This window comes from Ursus maritimus, unplaced genomic scaffold, assembly GCF_017311325.1.
Source record: "Ursus maritimus isolate PB19 unplaced genomic scaffold, ASM1731132v1 scaffold_5, whole genome shotgun sequence".
In the NCBI taxonomy this organism is placed as follows: domain Eukaryota; kingdom Metazoa; phylum Chordata; class Mammalia; order Carnivora; family Ursidae; genus Ursus; species Ursus maritimus.
The window spans coordinates 15,292,168-15,312,732 of NW_024426663.1; the positions used below are offsets into that span (position 1 = coordinate 15,292,168).

At 36.3% G+C, this 20,565-nt stretch overlaps 1 protein-coding gene across 11 annotated transcripts in view; it reads left to right on the forward strand.

The window, feature by feature from the left end:
- MCTP1 (multiple C2 and transmembrane domain containing 1) overlaps positions 1–20,565 on the forward strand; it is a 506,242-nt gene that overhangs the window by 293,078 nt on the left and 192,599 nt on the right. For 7 of the 11 annotated variants that reach the window (XM_040622086.1, XM_040622080.1, XM_040622081.1 and 4 more), the window contains 4 exons: positions 4,482–4,541; positions 9,930–10,007; positions 15,051–15,221; positions 18,558–18,688. In XM_040622086.1, coding sequence (XP_040478020.1) covers positions 4,482–4,541; positions 9,930–10,007; positions 15,051–15,221; positions 18,558–18,688 — 440 coding nt within the window. The remainder of the gene's footprint in view (positions 1–4,481; positions 4,542–9,929; positions 10,008–15,050; positions 15,222–18,557; positions 18,689–20,565) is intronic. The other 4 variants (XM_040622087.1, XM_040622085.1, XM_040622083.1 and 1 more) reach the window with 1 other exon arrangement.

Consider the following 20,565-nt stretch of genomic DNA (forward strand, 5'->3'; position numbering starts at 1 on the left):
ATATATAATTCTTTTAGAAATTCCTACCACTGTTTATACTTCCAAATCTGTGTTACTTGGGAATGCTGTCAAGTCAATCTCATAATTAAGGCTTCTGAGATTCCAAAATGCAGCAAAGGACAAATAGCACGAACATTTCTACTATAAGAGATGATTTTTACCTCAATCAGCTAAACTCCTAAAATTTGTAGTGAGTTTATTTAAAATAGAGATATCATAATGCCAATAAATATTTTATTATCCCCAAAAATACATGGAGCCACAGTTAAGCTTTATGTTGAGATAATTCTTTCTCTTGCTGTTTTGACAGTATTTCCCCATAGGTATAAAATATCATACATTTTTATATATTATAATTCATAACTACAGGGATTAGCTGTAACAGTGGTTTTACGTTTATTTGACCACTCATTGAATTTTTAAAATGTTGTGGGTCCTTGAGGGAGCAAATCTGGATGAGTCGGCACAAAGTGAAAGGACAACACGTAATCTCAAGCAGAGCGTGAATGCCATGACACCAGCATGCTAGCTCCAAGATGTTTAATTGTGGGTCGTTGACTGGCCTTCACATTGCTCATCTGTGTTACCCAGTGAGCTGACAATTTCCCAAGCTCCTTTCTGGACTGATCAAAGGGCGGGAACCAATACAACTCGGCTCCAGGATAATGGAGCTGAGGGTTGGTTTGCAAGATTATATGGCCTCCTAATTCAAAGATATACATTTGTATATATAATAGACATCAAATATATCTAACATATATATGTATATATGTGATATATGGATATATACGTTCAATCGAATGTGACTTGTAGGAGATTTATTGGCTTTAAAGCCCCTAAATATCCACAATGAAAATAAATCATAATTTTGTGAAGATTCTGCTTTCGAAGCCCTGGTTGACAGCAGTATACACGCATATATGCATGTGCTTATATGTACACCCCAACTCACAAAAAAAAGATTTAAGTTAAAATTTCTAGGAAAATGAAAGACAAAGCAAGGCCAGACTTCAGTTACAGGGCATGTCCTCTGGGGAGCTGAGATTGTCTCTCCCTTGTCAGAAATATTTAGATGGACAGTTGGAGTTACAGAGGGAATCATATTTGTGTTTAATGAGTATAAATGATATGAACACCAATTTGAGTAACCAAGAAAACAGGAAAATAGCATTTCAGCGCAATTTCTACTCACTTCATGCCCCTGTTTTCAGTTATATAACGATCAGCAGGCATATTCAACTTGATGGGAGCATCTAAGAGCCATAACTTTGATAAACAGTGATTGCAGTCAGACCAGCAAAGCCTACGAAAATTATTTACTTAAGGATTTATTTACTTTTAACCTCATAAATGCCTGAAGAGTTATTGACAAAAGGAAATTGTGCACCTATTAAAATATGTTGTGTAATGTGAGTGATACCTGGCTTGACCTTCACATTTGAATCTCAGGCTTCAAATCTGTGGTGAGTGTTTGAGTATTGAAGAATTGCTGAATTATAATAACATGCAAAATGTTTAAAGGCCTGTACACATTAAGGCTAATAAAAAATATCACTACTAATTGAAGTTTAGTAGCCAATCCTTGTTCGTCTGATGACAAAGTCCTTAAAGGTTTTTATGATTTATTTAAATAGGAGACTGAAAAACATTGTATTCATTTTGTTAAGAAAGAATGAACTGTCCTTTAGTTTTATTTCTCTGGGAAAAAAGTATATCTTTTAGGTTTTTAAATTTAAAATCTTGTTACTTTTTAGATTCATAGTAGGATTTTTGATCTTTGAGGATATATGTTCTTGGTGTATATTGGTGTTTTAGAGGCAAAAAGTAGATTTAAATAAGATATTATCAATGGATCTTGCTACTTTCATAAATTCAGAGTCTCAACAGAAATAGTCAGCCATTCAATAATCAGGTTAACTTCAGTAATTTTCCCTTATTAATTTGATGCCTCTGTTTTTTTGTGTTTTGCTTCCTTTTGCTCTTACTTTTTAATTTTAGCACTTTTAAAATGGTACTTTCCCTCACTTATCAACCTCTTGTCTCGATGGAGACTGAAGTATAACTAAACATCTACAATCATGATTGAAAACTGGTCTTCTCTGAAATTCACAGTTTATTTGGTTTTTCTTGCCCTCAAAATAAAATCACTTTTTTTTTTTTAGAACTCTTTATCATAATGCCAGGTGTCTTATTATTGTCGTTGTTATTATTAGAAACTCACATGAAAGGAAAGCCTTGCCTCATCTGCTGTGGATTTTATATTCATCAAGACAATAAATGGCATAAAGGTCCACAGGAAAATTAAGTTGTTCCATTTGAAATAAAGGCCTAAATTTACATGAGAATGTGGGTTGTAAAATGAAATATAAATTTTAGTTGATGAATAATGACAGGAGTAATTAAATATGGCATAGAAAGCACAGCCTAGGGACTTCAGTGGATCCAAATGTGGCTAATATTTTTGTTTCTCAAATTTTAACAGAGAAACCTAAGTTCTAAATCTTGATCACTAAAACTCCCCCCCACACACACACAATCATCAGTCTCCTCTTGCTCTTTGCATGCTAGTCACATAATTAGGTCATTAACCTCTGTATTCATTTGAGGAAGAATGGGAAGTATGGAATTGGTACAGTTTCAATATTAGTCACTTTAGACCACCTACACTTTAAATGAATTAACAAGACTTTTAAATATTTAAGGGTCATATTATTTGTTATAACTGTCTTGAGTCTACAGCCAATACTGTCACATCCATTTAAGTTGCCTTAATACATTTTACATTAAGATAAAACTCACTGTTAGTTGTATAACTTGTGTTATTGGCTCTGGGGAAATTATTTGTGTAAGGAGACTCCAAGACTTCAGTGTCTTTAATATGACACTTTAAATTTTTTCCACATGTTGCTAAACATGCTGCTTAATTACAGAAGAGTTGGAAACCAAAGTAAGGAGAGAATGGGCAATACAAAAAGAAAAACACACATCTTGTGTAAAAGCTAGAATGAGATTTTTCTAGTTAAACGATGTTCAGCATCTAAAAAGACTGCAATCATTCCATCTAAGGTTCATGCCCCAATGTCCAAATGTAAATGTGTTTTTTAAGAGACTAGTGGTTTTTTTTTTTTTTTTTTTGGTGCTGATATGACAGTATGCTAAGTGTGACAGATGAGAACCATAGCTGTAAATGTAAATGAATTATAACTCTGTAGTTATATGTAAATGTAAAATGAGGTCTTAAACTCCGGACTTTTTCCCAGTCACCTCTGACATTAGCCACGCTACCTGACCAAACCCTATGCAGGGAACTTGGGAAAGTGATATTAATTTAGATGATAAATAGATTTCATGTAAAAACAAAAAACAACAGGTAGATTGTATAGATGATCTCTGATGTATTTCTAGTTCTAAATTTAGATTATTCAACTTGCTGCACGCCCTAAATATTTTAGTTCACTATTATTTCCTGATATGATTTTTGGTATCATGCTTGGAAGGAATATCTGTACCTAACCAAACGAAACTCCCAGAGACTAACAATCAACAAATTATTTATTGAGCACCTACCATGCAATAGGCATCATGTGAGGTGCTGGTCCACCATTTAGCTGCTAACACAAAATCATGGAATAATCAAAGAAGTTACAAAACTTCATTCTCTGCATCACAGTGTCCACAGTTAATACTGCCCCATTACTGTCAGTTTTCTATAACTTTACCATAACTGACACCCAGAGACAGGATGCTAAACGTTCAAGTGTAAAGGATGTGTGTAATGCAAATGTTCTTTTTAAAAGTGAGCAACTATGGTTTTGATTTCCTAAAGTCGAAATGGTTTCACTTTATGAAGCTGGAAGATTAGTGACAAAATATCCAACATGAATCTGTGACTTTGTTTTCAGCCCAGTTGCCACTGTGCTCAGTATTCATTTCTCGTCAAAATTATTTTTGCGGAGCTCAAGTTAACTTGTATTATCTATATTCTATATTCTGTCATAAAACTAGGAAGTTTTTAATAAGGCATTAAACCAAATTTGACTAGGTGTGTGTTTATAAATAAGATTTCTACTGTCATTCTTTAAAAATGCTCTGAAGGTCTGTGGTGTTAACTTGTTCTGTTAAAAGGAAGATATTATCTGACTTCCTTCAGAATCTTAAAAGTGTGTTTGAACAGTCCTACTTTCTAAAATAAAGCATTAGACCTTGAGATGTAATAATCAATAATTTAAGAATAAAGAGGTAAGTAGATTCTTTAAAAATAACAGAAAGAATCCTTTCTAAACTTATTACCATTGATACCGGATAGGAATAAGACAAAAAACTTTAATTTGCTCAAGGGAAGAAAACTAACAGTTTATAAACATTGAAAGTATCCTTAGGATATATAACTCTCGGGTTTTGTTCATTTGGATTTTTGTTGGGCTAATTAAGTATTCTTAAAAAACACCTCAAAATGTAGCTAAATATTTGTTTGTTTTTAGGATCTCTCAGAAAATGAAGTGGTTGGATCTTATTTCTCTGTGAAGTCTTTCTTTTGGAGGGTAATGTCTAAATCCTTTATGTTAATATTCTTGATTTAGGTTTTGAATAGTAATTTTGAGAGTTAAATATGGAATAGGAAATTCACTTTTTAAAAGAGGCGCTCAGAAAAATGTGGTCAATTGGCCTCTTTATTAACCTTTATTCCAAGCCATGTGGGTGACTCTTTCATTTCTTCATGTGTAAAAACTGAGAACTGCATATACTGAACATGTTGCTTTGAAGTCAGTTCCTTGTGGGACCACGTTTATCCCAAATTCTTGCCAGCTAGAGGCCCACAGTCCTTCCAGGGAGATGATGGTGCTATCTAGAGGGTCCATTCAGTTTCTTATTTCCCTTCTTGTAAAATCTACTCCATCTGTTTGAGAAAAATTTACTTCCATTCCAGTGATCTTATACTATGTACATACTAGATAATCAGTGTTCTTTCTTGGAGAAGGAAAAAAAAAAAAACTTATGAATTAGAAAACAGCAACTCTGCTTTTGACTTAAATAAAGAAAAAAGTGAAAATTCTACAGAGATTTTGTTTTAAATGCCATTGCAATTTAATGTTATTTACTCTTTCAAGACTTACACATAACGAGCTCTCTCATCCTGTTTGCTCTGCTCTAATTCTGCAGAATGCACAGCACGGATTATTACAAATGCACTTACTAGTTTGCCAAGAGTTTCCTTCTTTCTTTGAAAATTCACACTTGGTACATGATTACCTAGCAATAGATACTGCAGTGAAAATGCTGCATTCGTAGGGCCTTGCCGTTTTCTTTCCTTGGCTCTGAAACTGCTCATGACTGAAAACCACCTTTCCCTTCAGAACTTTAAGATTTGTTGCAGTGTCTTTTAAGCAGACTGGCCGGCACTAGGTTAAGTCATGCATCGAGCCAGTATAAACCACCTCTCTTCATCCTATGCTCCCTCCACACACACTTTTTTTTGGGGGGGGGGAGGCAGCCTTTTGTTGGCAGGGCTTATTTTAATTATTATAGCATCTTCATTTCCTTTCAGTCTACTGATGGCTGCCTTCACTGATGTTATTCTGTGTCTTTGCTTAAATAATAATTTCTTTGATATGTTCCTGCATTATCCGTGAAAACATAGAGTGACTGCTTTTGAATTGTCACATTACCTTAAGTGGAATTTGGCTTTTGGCAAAAATTCAGTCTCTGTTTTCTTGAGACCCGTAAATACGGTGAATTCCTGCAGTATACTTCTTAGCCAAGAGAGCTGAGTTCAGGAGTGTTCTGTGTTGAATTTGTTCTATATGCAGCCAGTGTGAAAACTGATCACATGAATGAAGCTTTACTACCAGGATCAATTGTATAAGTAATAATTTTTAAGGGTTTTCCTTCCAATGATTCTTTCAACATCTTTCCACTTTGCTACTTCCAAATTAGTATTCCATGTACCAGTACTTTCCATTTGGTTGTGTTCATCCTTAAATATTCCTTTTTTAATCCTTAAATATTCTTTACTAACCTTTGTCAATCTCTTGAACTGTCTCATTTTAGAATAAGAAATACACAAATTTAAAATATAACATTTTTGTATTTGAGGTGCAGTGGTCTAATGTCTTCTGAGCATCTGTTGAGTAACTAACAAAGTGAGTCATAAAGGCAGAACCTCTAGGGGTCATTTATTTTATCACTGAGGAAACTAAGGCCCAGAGAAGTGATGCTATGATGTACCTGAAAATGAGATGATGGATCAGGACCAATATTTTTCTTTCTATGAACATCACAGTTGTTTAAAGCAACTGAGTTCCTTTTCGGGTCAATGATGAATACAGATGTGATGTAGAAATAGAACCCTTCCCTTAGTTTTTCTTCACTGACCCCCTTCCAGGTTCTTCTTGCATTATGTAACCCTTCTCCCCCACAGCTCCTTAACCCACTGATGGATGTGTTTAAGGGCCGTGGTGTTGCTATGTTTGAGATCCCATCTTACAGAATCAGAAAATCAGTGATCCCGTCTACCTTGGATAAGTATGGTCCTTCATATTCACAATCAAACGTCACTCTCATAACCGACCTCGTTGCTCTTTGCCCAGGTAATATACTGTGATTAACTTTTAGGGGAGATGTGGATGAAGAGAGGTTTTCGTAGACATTTTCAGATATGCAGAAAATCTAAACAGTTCAGATACAATCTTACATGAGGTGCATATGTGTGCTTTGTGAGTTTTTATCAGTTTATTTATAAGGAGCAATACATGTGTCCTGGAGACAGCGACTGAATTACACCAAGTGAAACTGAATCCTGGTGAGAACTTGCTTAATAAATGTCAGGGCTACTTGGTAGATCTTAATTTTCTTGAGAGTAAGATAATAGAAAGAAAAGACTGAAGTGATACAGCAATATTCTAATTTTCCAAAGGCATGACATTTATAATTCATCAAAACATGATATTTTAGGACACAAAACATTACACAGTGGGTATGGTAATTACCCTTTCTCATGAAAGCAATAAATGTTATCTGAACCCACTTGGTTTACCCTAAGTCAGAATTTCATTGAATATTTTTAACTTCCCATTAAAGGATGGTAACTTAGTGCTATTGCTTCAAATATTTAGTACATTTAAGTTTTTCCCAGTTAACTCCATTGACTAGACATTTAGATTTTCATGACTAAGAGTTAATTGGACAAACCATGTTATGAGAACACTATAGTGAATTAAAGAGAAAAGTTAAGATTGTTTAAGTGGAGAAGGCTAGGCTATACCAAGATACGTAATATAGATAAATGGAGAAATGAATCATAATATGAAATGGGCCAAAGCGAGTGCACAGAATACAGAATGGTTAGGAATTATGTCAGAGCACCATCTTAGGGTTGGGTCAAATCAAAGTGTGGTTGAAGGAAGACCCTGCAGACCAAGGAGAAGTATTCGTTCTATCAAACAAGAATGTTATCCTGTGCTGGAGTGCTTACGTTCTGAACAACTCAACCATATGTGACATACATCCAAGAAAAGTGGAGGTATTATTTATGTCTTTAGGTAGGAAAGTAAGAACCTCAGAAAACAATGTATTTGTAACATTTAATTAAAAGTCTTAAATGAAAAAGCGTAAGTCAAACCCAGGACTCATTATTTCTTTACATCATTGATGGAAACCAATACATTATTTGAGCAAACCAATAAGATTACAACATATATGATGATTTTCTGCTAGTATATAATTTGAGCAAACATCGTAAAAGCTTAAGAACTTTTATTTGGCCACAGATAAGTTTAGAGATGGTAGCTAAAACATCTGAAGTAAACATAAATACCGTCCTGACACTGTAAGTTGTTTCAAGAAGCAACAGAAATAAGAAAGAAAGTTTAAGGATAAAAACCAGGAGAATTTCTCTAAGGATTATAGTGCCGTGAATCATCTTCTAAGAAAAAAAGGATCGAAGCCTTATTATTACATAAGGCACTTTAAACTAGGCTGGACAAAGCCCTGGGAGGGTTTTCTGTAAAGGCAATCCTGCTTTGAGAGGGTGGATGGACCGTAGAACAAATCTACTTGTTGGACTTCATCACCCAGGTGCAATTCGCTAGAATACTCGGCAGGCAAAGGAAAAGATAGAACATGCCTGTGCCTGGGATTGAGCTAGTAATTGCTCCATGCTCCAGGCTTTGCAGCACAAAACAGCCATTCTAGGCTGTCATTATCTCTTTGTAGTGTCTCGTGGATCATTTGATTAAATAAAAGCATGTGCACCTCTGTGCTGAAAATAGAGGTGAGCTGACTCCACACACAGCTATTGTAAAGCTACAGTGATGTCTTTCACTTCAGTTTCACAGGGTCTGCGTCTCATTTGGAAGGATTAGGTTGTATACAGGTAATAAAATCCAAGATAACAGAAGCCAAGGATTATTTGCACATATCAGGGAGAAGATTAATGTGACCGGGTAGTTTTTAGCCACATGTTAAATCTAGATAGATTTGTTTGGTTTTGATCTGTTTTTTAATCAGGATCTAGAATAATAGGATACCTCCTTCTATTAGTGATCCAGTTCTTTCTTTTCAAGGAATTGAATAAATAAACTTTAATAACCAGAATTGAAATACAGAAGTGTTCTCAATTTACTTATGAGATTCTACAACTTCACCACCTTATTAATAGATGTTAGACAATAATTCATGATGGAGCACAGTTAACTCTATGCTCTACTGAACAATGTATGCTAGAGTTATTACCACCTGCCAACTTTTGCTTCCTCCAAGCCCCTGATTAGACTTTCTCCATAATTGATACCCATGGATATATTTTACCTAAACAGGAGTCAAAGTATTTCAATGAATCCTGTACCAGTGATTTCCTTTTTTGTTTTTGTACTATGAACTTCTTAGGCTTTGTCCAGAGCATGAGATATACTGGGGGAAACGATCAGTTAAGTATCAGCAACCGTAGATTCAAATCTCAGCCTTACCAATCACTAACCATTTGGCTTTGAGTAGGGTATTTATCTTCTCTGTGCCTCAGTTTCTTTACCTTAAAAATGCCTGTTATGAAAAACACTGGAGTATGAAAACCCTAGCACTGTTAGTTGCTCGATACATGCTTATTTCTTAGCGTATGATCTAACCTGTCTTTCAGATTGGCCAAATCTAACCCTTCTGCTGATGTTCTCGGCTCATGATGACACCATTGTTTGGAAACTGTCTAGCTGCTCTAGTAGTCATTTAATACAAACTTTGAGCTTATCATGATTATTTCCTTCCTGTATTTCTTGTTCAGCTGGGTCTCTCTGAATCCATATCTTTCTGCTCTCAATCCTAGAGACAAAGGGACTTTTTGGCTGTTTTCTCAGGCACAAGGGCAACAAAGAGAAAATGAGGCAAATTACATGGGGCAAAATTTCTGTTACTTTAGAGATATCTCTTTAGTCATTACAGAAGATTCGCGTGTGGGTTGCAGTTAACGTGATCACAGTTGTCACCTATCCATGTAACGTGTATCTTGTGGGATCTTACTACTTTTTTGACGTTGGAAACAGTGTCCTAAATATTCTGAAGCAGTAGTCTTGGGGAAATGACTCTTTGCATGATTTCTCTTCCTGTGTTTCTTTTTGCTACCATGCTTATGAGCGAAAACCTGAAACACTCCAGCAGTGTCCATTTCCGTGTAATCTCTGTCCTTTTTTTTTTTTTTTCCTGACCACTGTGGTATTTGGCCACTGTAGAAAATGGTGGCCGGAAATTGTATTATTGCATTGGCTTTTATCTTCATCATGCTAGAAGACATTTTCTGACAGTGACTTGGGGAGCCAATACCTTTTTTTTTTTTTTTTCAAATAATGGGTTTTTGAAAAGTAATGTTAAATACTGATTGGAATGAGGTGTTGATAGGGGCACAAAGCTTTCCCGTACAGCTCTGATCGTTTATCTCCATCCAGACGTGCGGCAGGCCTGCTCTTCCCGTCCTGGGCTTCTGCAGAGCAGAGTTTCAGAGTACTTATTCCCAAAATGCACAAGTAAGTCCGATCGTTCAGTCCGTTTATTCCTTCTGAGCTTGCATGAACTGGGAACTCTATGGCTGATTTACTGTTCTGCAAACCTATTCCCTCTCCTAACCTCTTTTATACATATGAAGAGGAATTGAATCTTGAATTCCTTTTCAAGGAATAATATACATAAACTAATGTTCTCCTTGGGATGCCAACTCACCCATTCTAAAATCGTACTAACGATACAGGTCATGGACTAATTGCCCCAGAATTTCAAATTGGCAGTGATACCTGGTGTCTTGGTCGTCTTGAGAAGTCTGAACTTGAATGAATATTCCTCACCAGAATAATCTCAAACTTGGGCGTGCGTGCGGATCACGTGGGGCGCACGCTGGAAATACAGGCGTAGCTGCGCGAGAACAGCATCCCATCCAGGACGGCCCATTGATCTCAACGAATTGCCCACTAAAATTTGGGAATTACTCCTTTAAAAGTTCAAAGGTTATTTCTTCCTTTTGTAGTGTTGGTTCTTCGCTTTGAAGCTAGGTTGTTTTTGTTTCTTCTTTTTTCTCATTTCTTTCCTCAAACAGAATTCTGTTTCAACAAGAACATAATTGAAAACATTACCTCATATAACTAAATCCCAGCTCTCATACGTTAATTTTACTGAGGGATTTCTTGGATCTAACACTCCTTTCCATTTAGGTGCTCAATAAGCAATTTTTGAATGACTAATTATCAGTACTTCAATTAATATATATTATTTAAGTACATCCTATGAGGAAAAAAAAAAACCCCTAAAGGAAAGAAATAATAAAAGAACTTCACACATTTTGCAGTAGGCCCCTGATTCTCTCTTTAAATTCTCCAAACATCCAGACTAACCTGGTTTCCTAATCGGTAAATTTAGAAACAGGACTAAAAGACTTTAATTAGCATATATGGTATCTATGCAAGAGAATGGATAATGTTCACAATTATAGTAATCAGAATATAGAAGAAGACCAGTGCCTATGACCCTTAGAACTTTAAAGCAGGGGTTCACACCCTGGAGTATTCTTCGAAACGACCTTGAGTGAGGGCTGAGTAAACCAGAGCTTCTGATCCTGTTGGTCTGGGGTGCCGCTAAAGAATTTGAATTTCTAGCCAGCTCTCAGGTGACACTGATGCCATTGGTGTGTGGCCTACACTTTGAGAACTTGACTACACAGAGGAAGGAAACTTTAAACAGAGCAGCAAGTGACTCAGCAAGTATCTTGAAGAGCATAAATGCTAGTTGTTTTCAAAGTTTCTTTTTTTTTCGTAATTGTGGAATTCCATTTGTCACCATTCCTTCAATGAGCTCCCCAAAACTGTGGTTTAAAAAATTAATAAAAGTGATAAATGTCTATCTTAAGTAGGTTAAATCTTTTCTGTTTATGGAATATACTGGTTTCTATTCAGGCCTCCTTCCCCCAGACACCCTTAGCCACCCTTTTACCCCCCCCCCCCCCAGAATTGTGCCCTTAGTACACTTGGAGCTCTGCAGTACAGTCTAGAGAATCATAGGTAAGAACACTGAGGCCCAGGGACACCTGGGTGGTTCAGTCGGTTAAGCATCTGCCTTCAGCTCAGGTCATGATCCCAGAGTCATGGTATTGAGTCCCATATTGGGTTCCTTGCTTAGTGGGGAGTCTGCTGCCGCCTCTGCCTGCCCCTCCCCACTGCTTGTGCTCTCTCTCTCTCTCTCTGATAAATAANNTCTCTCTCTATAAATAAATAAATAAATAAATAAATAAATAAATAAAATCTTTAAAAAGGAAAAAAAAAAAGAAAGAAAACTGAGGCCCAGAGAGGGAGCAACATGCCCAAGTCACATAGTCAGAAATTCCTAGAAAGATGCAAGTGGGTCCTTATGTTAAGTCATTGTCTCTCTGAGTATTGGTGGTATAAGTTTCTATCTTCTCCCTTTACCTTATAATTTTATTTCAAGTTCCTATTCTTTATAATTAGACAAAATATTTATCTATTTAATGACTATGCATTAATCAAATTACAAAAGAATTATGGAGCTTCTTTTTTAAAAAAGATTTTTATTTATTTATTTATTTGAGAGAGAAAGAGCACAAGTGGGGGGTGGGCGGAGGGAGAGGGAGAAGCAGGCTTCCCGCTGAGCAGGAATCCCGATATGGGGCTTGATCCCAGGACCCTGGGATCATGACCTGAGCCGAAGGCAGATGCTTAACCGACTGAGCCACCCAGGTGCCCCTTGTGGAGATTCTTTTTAGAAAAGTATCATTTTTAACAAATAAAAATATTGGAGAAGGGAACATTCCTTTTAAAATGGTATCTTGTTGTTATGCCTTTGGGACCTCCTCTCCTTTTCCCTGTTAACCTTTTATGCAGATCATCTTAATTCCCACATTCATTAACCCTGTCTGTGTGAAACAGTATTCCCCCTCTTTCTCTCCCTTGGCTTTCCAACTTATTTTAGGAATGTTCTTCCAGGTTATAGAAAAGCATTTTGTAAAAAATGGCAGTAGGTAAAGCCTCCATGAAGTTCATTTTGTTTCTGTAAAGCATGAAGGATCCCACAGAAAGCTTTCTTTCTCCTTCCCACTCTATAAGTAAAGTTCCTGTTCTCATGTGAGAAATGAAAAGGGGGGAGGGGCAAGCTAGGAAGGGTTTTAGACATGGTACCATTGGAGAAGCTAACTTAGCATTGCTAATTGAAGGTGCCACATAGCCTAGATTGTACCCAGGTATAATGTGACTGAGTGCCATGTATGACTTCTACTTCCAGAGTGCCTAAAAAATGTTATTAAGTATATCCATCAGCAAGCTGAAATCTTGTAAGTATGAATGCATGTGCTCCTACAAGAGAAAAGTAGAAGGTGATTTCACATATTAACCATGCAGGAAAATCTAGACTGGAATGTCATCTCAAATATAACAACACACCTCCCTGAAACATCATAGGAACATTAGGAACATTGTACTTAAATCATGATTCCTTTTAAACTTAGGAGAGAGTGTCTACCCAAAGACCAATACTGGGAGCAGCTCAGGAATAAAGGTCAGAAATACTAGGTTGTAGTCACACATCCAACATCTATTAGCCCAAACCACACTGAGCCTCAAATTCCTCATTATTAAAATGGAAATAGCGGGGCTTCTCTTCGTACCTCAGAGGGTTTTAGTGGAAATCAAGTGATATAACACACACATATGTACTTTGAAATTGTACAGCTCTATGTAAGTTGGTTGTTATTAACTCCTTGGCCTTTGCTAAGATAATTGTTTCTTCCTATTTACAAAAATTCACTTCTTTCCTTCTTTGCCACTCGTATTCCTTAACCAAAAGTTCAGACCCAAAGTTTAGCATCTGTTTCTCTAGAGTCTATAGTTAGAGGCACTCTCAGCAGCTGCAGAAGTGGTTAGATAGATAGATAAATAACAAAATGAATAAAAATACACTGCTATCTATTGCATTATATATTAATAAGTAGCATGAAATCTTAGAACCCCTTCAAGTTCACTTGGTGCAATAAACTTTTTTAATCTGAGAAATCCTTGGTTCAAACAAAAGCCAATTCAGAAAGTCAATGTGTACAACAGAAGACAGTGGAGGGACTCTAGCTGAAGTGGGCCATGGCGTCCTGTGGAAGTTACAGGTGCCCCATGAAAGTCCGGGGCACCCCAGCACACGCTTGAATGCTGCCCTCGGAGCTCACAGTGGTGTGGGGTATGTAGGTGCAGTCCTGTGTTGATATTAATAAGGCAGAGACCAGGCAATGTTGTGCAAAATTTGCTGGTCACAAGGCAAGCAACTAGGCGATGTGATTTAGAAAGATTTCCATTAAAATGTTCAAATATAAAGAGTATTGTCTTTTGAAGAATGTAGTTCTTATTCTCCTAATAAAAGCAACCTGAAATGCATTACTTTTGATAATGATAGATAAAAATGGGTACGGCATTAGTGTGGTAAGGAAAAAAAAAAGCAGAGATTCAAAATGAGAGGGGGAGTTACACAAAATAGGCTATAATTTTATAATGTTAATGTAGACGGAATTAGGCCGAAAGTCGAGTCAATGTATAATTTAGAAATGGAGCCCTTTGAGGTGGACAGACATGTTGAATTTCTTCATGAAATGACTGTAAGTGAAGAAAACATGCTTGACAGTATGAAGGAAACAGCCATTTTTACAGTACTCCTTGGTTCTGAATCCAAATCGAGAAGGTTTCAACATTTTAGCTACTTTGATTTGTTGTATGTGCTGTTTAGTTCAAAGAGATTATACAGCCATTTCTGGTAGGCTTCCTAATTTTCAAAAATTGTGACTTTGTTCACTAGCTTGAATATTGTAATTTAGAATTGAGCATAGTAAAAATCATTAAGGAACATGTTCAAGAATTAGAATGAGAAGTAAGTTCAGAAACATACCTGCCAATATAAATCACATATGTAATTTTTAAAGTTTGTGATGCAAGTTTCAGTATAAGCAAGACACCTCAGATGGGTATATTGATTTCGTTTTCTATTCTACAGCACCTTCTCTAGTGAGCTGAAACTCCGTTGTCTCCTAATGTAACAATGAAAAAGTTCTTTGTCTGCACAGAACTCGTAACTAATCTTACAACTAAAACCCATTACTAAAACCAACTTTTAACATGAAAAAAAGATCTTCAAAAACCATAACTAATTAAAAATTAAATATCACAGTATGGATGGGGCCTTTGGTAGTTATTTATTTTTTACTTATTTTGACACTGGCATATTTGACACATAGGCAAATGTTCTCTGATATTCTTGAAGTATCCACATCTAGTGATTCTTAAGAGTTGGAAAACTAAACGTTATTTCGAGCGTTCACCTCTTTTAAATGACAACCTTAAATTTACCAGATGATAATTTCACATTTATTGATGTTTTTATAATTAACAAATAATCTGTAAAATACGTTTATTTTTTAATTTTAACTGCGTACTTTGTTTTATTTTCAAAAAATTATAACAGGAGAAAGGGTAATGCCAAATGAGGTGTTTTCGTTTAAAACTCAAGAGGCTAACTCTGTTTTCCTTTACCAAAAGTTTCAGACCCAAAGTTTACGTCTCTCAGACGTACACAGAAAATCACAGCTTTGGAGAGGAATAGTCAGCATCACGTTGATTGAGGGACGAGACCTCAAGGCAATGGATTCAAATGGATTGAGTGACCCCTATGTGAAGTTCCGGCTTGGGCATCAGAAGTACAAGAGCAAGGTAACCATATCTCTTTTGTGTTCCTGTCCGTATTTGGAAGGCAGTGGTTGGTTAATGGCCATGCTTTGGGAGATGAAAACACTAGATACTTTTTTAAATGCTTAACAGAACTTCTTTCAAACATGAGGTCAGCAAACGAGACCAATAGCTGTATTGTTGCATTTCGTACTTAATGTGCGCTGTGACCTTGCCCCATCTCCCCATCTGTAAAAATGAGAATTAAAATAATGCCTAGGGACACCTGGGTGGCTCAGATGGTTAAGCATCTGGCTTTGGCTCAGGTCATGATCCCAGGGTCCTGGGATCAAGTTCCACATCAGACTCCTTGCTCAGCAAGGAGCCTCCTTCTCCCTCTGCCTGCTGCTCCCCCTGCTTGTGCGCACTCTCTCTCTCTGACAAATAAATAAATAAAATCTTTAAAAAATATATTAAAAAAATAAAATAATACCTACCTAATAAAGTTATTGAGAAGATTGAATAAATATATGTTATGCATATCAAAAGCTCGGAATACTGCCTCATCCATAATAAATACTCAATAAATAGTAGTAGTAGAAAGAAGACTAGCAGCAGTAATAATAAGTATATTGTGTAATAACAGTTACATTAGTAGTAATAATATATTAGATAATCATATTAGTATTATATTATTGTTAGAAGTAATAATTAGTAAAGGTCATAGTGGTCATAGTTCTATTTGGGACACATGTCTTATCTGTGTTGTATTCAAATACAACCTTTTTGGGGGGCCCTGTCTGGCTCAGTCGGAAGAGCATGCGACTCTCAATCTTGGCGTCATGAGTTTGAGCCCCACGTTGGGTGTAGAGGTTACTTATACAAATAAATAAAAACTTTTAAAAAACTGAAAAACCACAGCAAAAACAAATACAACCTCCTAAGTGGTCAGCTTCTATAGCTCGTATTTATTGCTTGGGACAACTCATCATATCTGTCTTTATTAAAAATCACATTCCACTTTGTTGGGAATATCTTCGCTTTGACATTATCATTTTCAAGAACTTCTTTTTTATTATGTTAGTCACCATACAGTACATCATTAGTTTTTGATGTAGTGTTCCATGATTCATTATTTGCATATAACACCCAGTGCTCATTACAACATGTGCCCTCCTTGACATCCATCACCTGGCTAACCCATCCCCCCACCCCCCCTCCCCTCTGAAACCCTCAGAGGTTTTCTGGAGTCCATAGTCTCTCATGGTTCTTCTCCCCCTCTGATTTCCCCCCCTTCAGTTTTCCCTTCTTTCCCCTAATGTCCTCCATGCTATTCATTATGTTCCACATATGAGTGAAACTGTATGATAATTATCTTTCTCTGCTTGACTTATTTCACTAACCATGATCCCCTCCAGTTCCATCCATGTTGATGCAAATAATAGGCATTCATATCTTCTGATGGCTGAGTAATATTCCATTGTATATATGAACCACATCTTCTTTATCCCTTCGTCTGTTGAAGGGCATCTCAGCTCCTTACGCAGCTATTGTGGACATTGCTGCTATGAACATTGGGGTGCACGTGGTCCTTCTTTTCACTACATCTGTATCTTTGGGGTAAATACCCAATAGTGCAATTGCTGGGTCATAGGGTAGCTCTATTTTTAACTTTTTGAGGAACCTCCATACTGTTTTCCAAAGTGGCTGTACCAGCTTGCATTCCCACCAACAATGTAAGAGGGTTCCCCTTTCTCCACATCCAACGTAAGAACTTTTGATGAATAGCCTGCCTAGGTTCCTTCTGGCACAGGAAGTTTTCATCAGTAACTAGGTAGTTAGAAATATCACAGAGCTGATTCATTAGCAGGCAGTGAGAACTGCTCGCAGGCTGACTGAGTGACCACATGGAAAGGAAAGGTACCACTTCTGACCCGAAGGAAATCATATAGGGAAGACAATCCTTAAAAAGAGAACTGAAAAATTAGGCTCTTAATGGCCAAATAAGTAAGACAGACCATTCCCCAAAATACCATAGAAGAGCATCTGAGCCCAATAATGAGAGTTTTGAATTATCATAGGATCCATCTAGTGCCATCTTTTTTTTTCTGCCGTGGACTTAATAACATATTTTAAAGAAACTGATTCCAAAAATAGGTACCTATGACCACTTCTATCTTGTCCTTTATCAATTAACATCATTTCCATGTTCTGGTAGGCTTAAAACATTACTTATTTTTATAGTTCTGCTCTTTAGGTATGAAATATGAAACCCAGCTATGGACACGTGTCTCTCTTTGCTCTTTCTTTCATGATATATTGCTGATTAATTTCAGATTATGAACTTTAAAAATTGTGATTCATTTGTATTACCTTTGCACATAACATACTTCATTGCTTTCAAAGTCTTTACATCTGAAGATCTGTCTCTTATCCATTTAAAAGAGAAAAGACCACCGCATGCCCTCCTGCTAAAAAGAAAGAATAGGGAAACAAATATGAATGTTGTTTAACCCAATGGTGAATGAAATCTCAAAGCACATCAACATGGGTCACTTTATTCATTGGTTCTACCAGGTGTCTTATCTGAATACTTGAAGTTACAAAATTTCACTTTGGATAAGGTATCTTTTTTTTGTATTTGCAACATAAAGATTATACACACACACTTGTATTAAGTCACAAACACTTTTTGGCATATTGTTTTGGGGAAAGAGACCTGAGGCTCTAATCAAAGAGTTAGAGTCTAGATATTAGAACGTCGGTCACTTAAACTCTAGGTCTCAGTTTCTCCAGATATAAAATGGGGATGAAACATCAATGCTATAATTCTAACATAAATGTTTGCCTGACCACCCCAAAGTTACTTGCTGTTTCTTCCTGCCCCCATACAACTTCCTTGTCTGGGTTTTTTTTTTTTTTTTCCACGTATTCAGCTCAGAATTCCCACGTATGAGGGGAGTAAGGGAAAAAAAAAAAAACCTGGGAATCCACATCTCTTTTTATTATGAGATGACAGACTGCGAGTTATGTCTTTGTGCATAACCAGTTATGTAAAATAAATGCTAGTATTTGAGTGAGCTATTTCACTTATAGACTATTTGCCTCTTCTGTATAATTCATACATTTCATCTCTTATTCAAGATGACGAAGAGGTGCCCTTTGGTTTTTAGGACATATCCTCGAGGGTTCCTTCAGATGATATGCATTAAAGATGCTAGACATCTAATGACTCATTTCCATCATTTCTGGAAGCTTTTGTTCAAATCTCACACATGCTTTTCTAGATAGCACCTTAATTTTGATATAATGCCTCGAGTTAAAATTTTTTCAAAGACTGGTATTTATGAGACAACAATTACTTTTTTTTTTGTTTTCCAGATTATGCCAAAAACTTTGAATCCTCAGTGGAGGGAACAATTTGATTTTCATCTGTATGAGGAAAGAGGCGGAATCATTGATATCACTGCCTGGGACAAAGACGCTGGGAAAAGGGATGATTTTATTGGCAGGTTTGTATAATTTGGTATTTTTGGTTCACCTTAGAGATGGTGAATGTTGTTAAAAGGATAATTGCTTTATGTCTGGTTGTTGTAATTGATCTTTACCATTTTGAAGGAAGGGATCTGATCATGGTAAAGCAATGCTTGGGTGAAGGGAAAAATAGATTTGAAGACTGACCAGTAGGTGGCAGTTTTGACCAGTTGATGGACAGACCATCTGAATTTGATATATAGAAATTTTCTCCAGGTGTCAGAACATTGTGTATAAAAGTTATGGGAATTGAGAAAAAGGAATCTCATTTGATGCAAGATACTTAAAGAGCACAGTCATCGTCTGTAAAGTGGTCTGAGATCATATTACTTTTATAAAGCGTATTGTAAGACCATGAAATGCATTGTTTCCTACCATTCCCTACAAGGTAGAAAATCTTTATAATCTCTTAGGAGTTCATAAATCTGTAGAGTTCTCAAGTTTTAGTGATGGCAACATGTAAGTGAGGCGGATCCATGTTAATCTAATAATCCAGTGAAGAAAGGGGTGTTCTGAGGCTTAATGACATCTCTCCACAAAGACAAGGTTATTTCGAATGACTGCTTGAATTCTATGAATTGTTTTCTTGCTTTAAAACCTATTTTTATTTTTTGATACGTATGTGCCTTTGTGGTGAAACACATCAAAACCCGCCAATACTAAAATAAAGCATAGCGTACAGAAGAGTTTGTTAGTTTAGAATATTCTTTCTTCATTGCAGTTCACATGAATTCCAAGTCTCTACACATACAGCTGAAGAAATGAATACATACAAATAATAATCAAGGGCGTTTCGTTTTAGAAAAGCAAGAATCCAACCCAACGTGTTTGCTTCTTTGTTTTTGTTGTTGTTGTTGTTGTTCTGAAATATATTATTTAAACAACAGTCTTCTTTGTAGGATTATAAAGTGAGAGGTTAAAGATTAGCTTCATTTAACCCGTAATGTTTTACTTATAAAACAAAATGGAAAAAACTATTGTAACCTAATACTGTGTTACCTTTCAATCCTTTTAAAAGGACAGGCCTTCGTTGCATATTTTTTCCTTTAAGTAAAACATTATTTTCAGAGTTTTCTTGAAGTTCTACCTTGTTCTCTTTGGGATATATCATCAGTGTAAGTAGCTTAAGTATACATCTGTTAATACACTGACTCTATATCATTATGGTTGCTTATATGTCTATGTTTCTGTCTCCCTCAACATGCTATGAGCTCATTCAAGTACGTGCTTTCTAGTTCTTCTTAAATAACTAATTCATTTTCCCATCCTTTAGAGCAACATTAGCCATACTTGGTTACCGTAAGATAATCAGAACGACTGTCATGTGTAACTTGCTACCTCAGTCTCATTACTGTATATTCATACTTTCTTATGTTAGTAAGATAAGGAAATAATTGCTACCATGTACTGCCTTCCTGTGCTTCTGAGTCCATAGCACATGAAATAACTCTTATCCCTTTTTCTATTTTCCCCCATAATAACAGATATCTTTTTATGTATTTTTTCTTTGAAAATAATTTCCAAATTTAGAAATTATGACAATTTCGCAGCCCATCTGGTACTGACCTTTCCCTTTTCCCCACTTGATAATATTATGGGTTCTTCAAGGCCGTGGCTAATTATATTACAGAAATGGTTGGCAGAGAGGTGAACCTGTTTATCTCATCTGACCTTGTTTCTATGGGTTTGTCCATAATTTGGCAAATTTTGAGAGAGCAGTGACAATTGGCTGATCTGAAGAGAACAGGGATTGTTCTAGATAACTGGGAGCTAAGGAGGTCTTCCGAAATTTGGGAGAGAAGAAAATCATCTTTGGAGCTTTGTGGTTGGCAAGCATGTGGAGGGGCTAGGCGAG